The 3,263-nt window shown below is 55.4% G+C and overlaps 1 protein-coding gene across 2 annotated transcripts in view; it reads left to right on the forward strand.

The window, feature by feature from the left end:
* KCNH2 (potassium voltage-gated channel subfamily H member 2) overlaps positions 1-3,263 on the forward strand; it is a 38,339-nt gene that overhangs the window by 19,045 nt on the left and 16,031 nt on the right. For both annotated transcript variants that reach the window (XM_004702310.3, XM_045289919.1), the window contains exon 3: positions 2,613-2,777. In XM_004702310.3, the coding sequence (XP_004702367.1) occupies positions 2,613-2,777 (165 nt within the window). The remainder of the gene's footprint in view (positions 1-2,612; positions 2,778-3,263) is intronic.

Raw genomic sequence — 3,263 nt, forward strand, 5'->3', positions numbered from 1 at the left:
GCCGCCCATCTGTCTCTCTCAACTCTCCTGCAGAGGCTCCAGGTCACATTTCTGGAACAGCCCAGCCTCGGACAGGGTTATTCGGAAGGGAAAATTCCCTGAATGTCAACAAAGGGAGAGGCCGAGGGAGCTGGCTGTGTGTGTGCGTGCGTGTGTTTAGGGGCAGGCCTCTACTGAGAGCGTAGCTTTCCCCTGGTGTTTCTGCCACCTGACCGAGACATGGGGGCGCTATGGGGGTGAGAAGAGACCTGCGAGCAGTTTGGGGTTCCCCGGGTCCTGCACAGGGCGGGGCTTCAGCATGCGGTTCTAGCTTCTCTCGGAGACTGCTGGAATTGAAGGAGTGGTGGGGTGAGGAGGGTCTCATGCTCAGAAGGCCATTTCTGTGGCCTTACGTCTGTGGCCATCCTAGAGACCGGGCCATCTTGGGTTGGATCTAAGTTCTGGAGCTTTCTGAGATGTGTTTCCTGGTGAGGAACAAGGATTGGGAGTCTGGATTGCTGGGGCCCTGGGGTGGGGGCTGTCTTGAAAGCCGAAGTCTCTTCCTCTCTGGCCTCTCCTTAGGCCTGAGGAGGGCTAGTCCTGCTGCTGGCCATCACCATATTAGGGCATAAACTCCGGGTGGGCTGTCCGGGTGCCAAACAGGCCCCAGCTGGGCTGGCCCTGCGGCCTCCCAGCACCACAGCTGGGTTTCGACTGGGGCCGTGCCCGGGACTAGGGGTCAGGGGAGATGAGAGAATGAATGGGGGGCCTGGTATGGTGAATGGAAGGGGCAAGGTGGAAGAACATGCCCCGTAGTCCCTCCCCTGCCATGGCTTCACACTGCGTGTCCTCCTGTCCAAGTTGGCTCCAGGGGTGACCCTCACTGCACAGGTGAATCCACAGCTGTGAGGACCCTGTCCCTTTTAGTTGTCTCAGCCTCCTCCCTGTGAGACCCTTCTCTAGCCTGGTCAGCTGACCCCAAGAGTCAGGCCCCCTTCTCCTTGGTTCCACTGGTCCCCTCCAGGCTAGTGCTGAAGCAGGTCTTCCCACCTCCTGAGCCCTTCCTTGAGGAATCATGAAGCACTGCTACGAGGAGCCGGGAATGCCAACCACTCTTGGACTCTGAGCCATACCACCATCACCCCTTGCTGCTGGCTGAGATCAGGGTTGAGTCTGAGGGGGACGGAGTGGTGGGGAGCACCTCAGGGAAGTCATGGGAGGGGAATTGGGAGCATCCTCTTGTTTCTCTCCCCTGCACCTCCTCTCCCCGATGCCCATGGTCCCTCATGAACACCTCTGCTAGGGACCTGTTCACAGGTACTGCACTAGGGACAAACCATGCCAGAAGGGCCCCAGCACTAGGGAGTTAGGCCCCCGAAGTTCCAGGAGGGTGGGAGAACAAAGGGTGAACGAGAGAAGGAAAAGAGGATGGGGAAGTGTGGGACCTCTGGGGCTTTAGGGGCTCCCAAGGGAAGAAAGTGGTGGATTTTAATGGGCAGCTTGGTTTTTCCTGGAGGACTTCCTGCAGCAGTGGGTTTGACCTTTGGCAGACTTGAGAGGTTGACAGGAATCTACTTCAGCAGCAGAGGCAAGGGTGTTGGGGTCACTACAACGGACAGGGAACAGCGGGAGACAAAATTGGGCTTCGTTCTTGCAGGAAAGGGTTTCTGGAGAGAATGACTTCACGGGAATATAGGGCTTTGGTGAGCAGGGACAGACTGGAAGGGGAACAAGTCAAGGACAGAGAGACAGGTGAGAGGTCTGGCTTTGCCAGTTCTCTAGTGGAGGATCGGTTTTTGTTATTTCCGATAGTGGTGCAGATCATTACTTATGGAAAACACGTAACGGCATGCTTGGTCATTGTGGACATATAGCATTGTGGACATATAGCAATTGTGGCAATGCCAAATGGCTATACAGTTTTTAAAACTCTTGCTCTCAGTTTAACTAGTGGTTGGCTTATAGATCTCGTGATTACAGACCTGATGGGATCAGAGACATAGCAATAGCTAACTGGCCTATACTATTTAGTTTGTGCCAGACGTGGCTCTACGCCCAAGCTGGCATAGATGTATGGGACCTTTATAACGAATGAGAAAAGCACTATACCATCACCCCCATTCTATAGATGAGGAAAATGAGACACCGGGAGGTTAAATAACCCAAGGAAAGTACATGCACGATCAAACAGCAGAGCTGAGGTTTGAACCCAGAGAGTCTAGGCCCAGACCTTGTAGCCTTACCCACCACGCTACTCTGCTTTGCACTAAGGAGAAGGCATAACGATCTCGGATCTGGGGGTGTAGGGAAAATGACTGGATGATAAAAAACAGAACTGTGAAGGAAGAAAGGATCAAGAGCCAGTGCGAGAGAGCATATACCAGGGACAGAGGGAAGGAGGTGGGCAGCGTGGAAGAAGGGGAGGGAGTGCGTGGTCTGATTACTGGCGAACACACATTGGGAGGAGAAACTGCAGTTCCCAGCAGGATGCTGGGATGGGACATCAGGGCAGAGAGCAGAGGAGGGGGCAGAGAACCGTGGGGGTGGGGATAGAAGTGGAGGGCCCTACTGGGTTTTGCTCAGCCCCATTGAGGGTGTCCAAGTGTCCCAGTACCCATACCTCCCCACCATAGGGAGCTGCTTCCTGTGCCTGGTGGACGTGGTGCCGGTGAAGAATGAGGACGGGGCCGTCATCATGTTCATCCTCAACTTTGAGGTGGTGATGGAGAAAGACATGCTGGGTTCCCCAGCCCGGGACACCAATCACCGCAGCCCCCCCACCAGCTGGTTAGCTGCAGGTAAGGGCATCCCAATTCTTTGGCTGGTTCAGGAACATCTCTCCCTGCCTGGAGGCCTTGAGGTTGTCCCAAGAGCTTTCAGAGGTTTGGGGAGCCTGCTGAGAAGGCTGTTTAGCCCAGGATGAATAGATTGCGTGGGATAACAAGGCCCAGCATTACAGATCCCTGGGCAGGAGAATCCCTCTCTCCTAGGTTCACCTGCTTGAGTTGCCCCCTGTGGTCCTCTGGGCACTGCCCCTCTGGGCCTCCAGCCCGTTCCTGAGCAGCCCTTTGTGGGGGCATACCCTTCCTGCACAGCCCCGGCCACCTCTGTGTGCCCCCTCTCTTCTTAAGGAAGCTCAGTTATGCGTGGACCCTAGTTTTGCTCCGTGTGGTTTCTGACGCCTGAGTCTGGACTGCTTCCCATTCCCTACAGTGACCTGAGCTAATCTAGAAGAGGGTTTCTGAAAGGCTTTGAAGGGGTTATTTACTCTGCTGCCCCCCCCC

This window comes from Echinops telfairi, unplaced genomic scaffold (assembly GCF_000313985.2).
Source record: "Echinops telfairi isolate 266 unplaced genomic scaffold, ASM31398v2 ScPeMD7_31;HRSCAF=116, whole genome shotgun sequence".
In the NCBI taxonomy this organism is placed as follows: domain Eukaryota; kingdom Metazoa; phylum Chordata; class Mammalia; order Afrosoricida; family Tenrecidae; genus Echinops; species Echinops telfairi.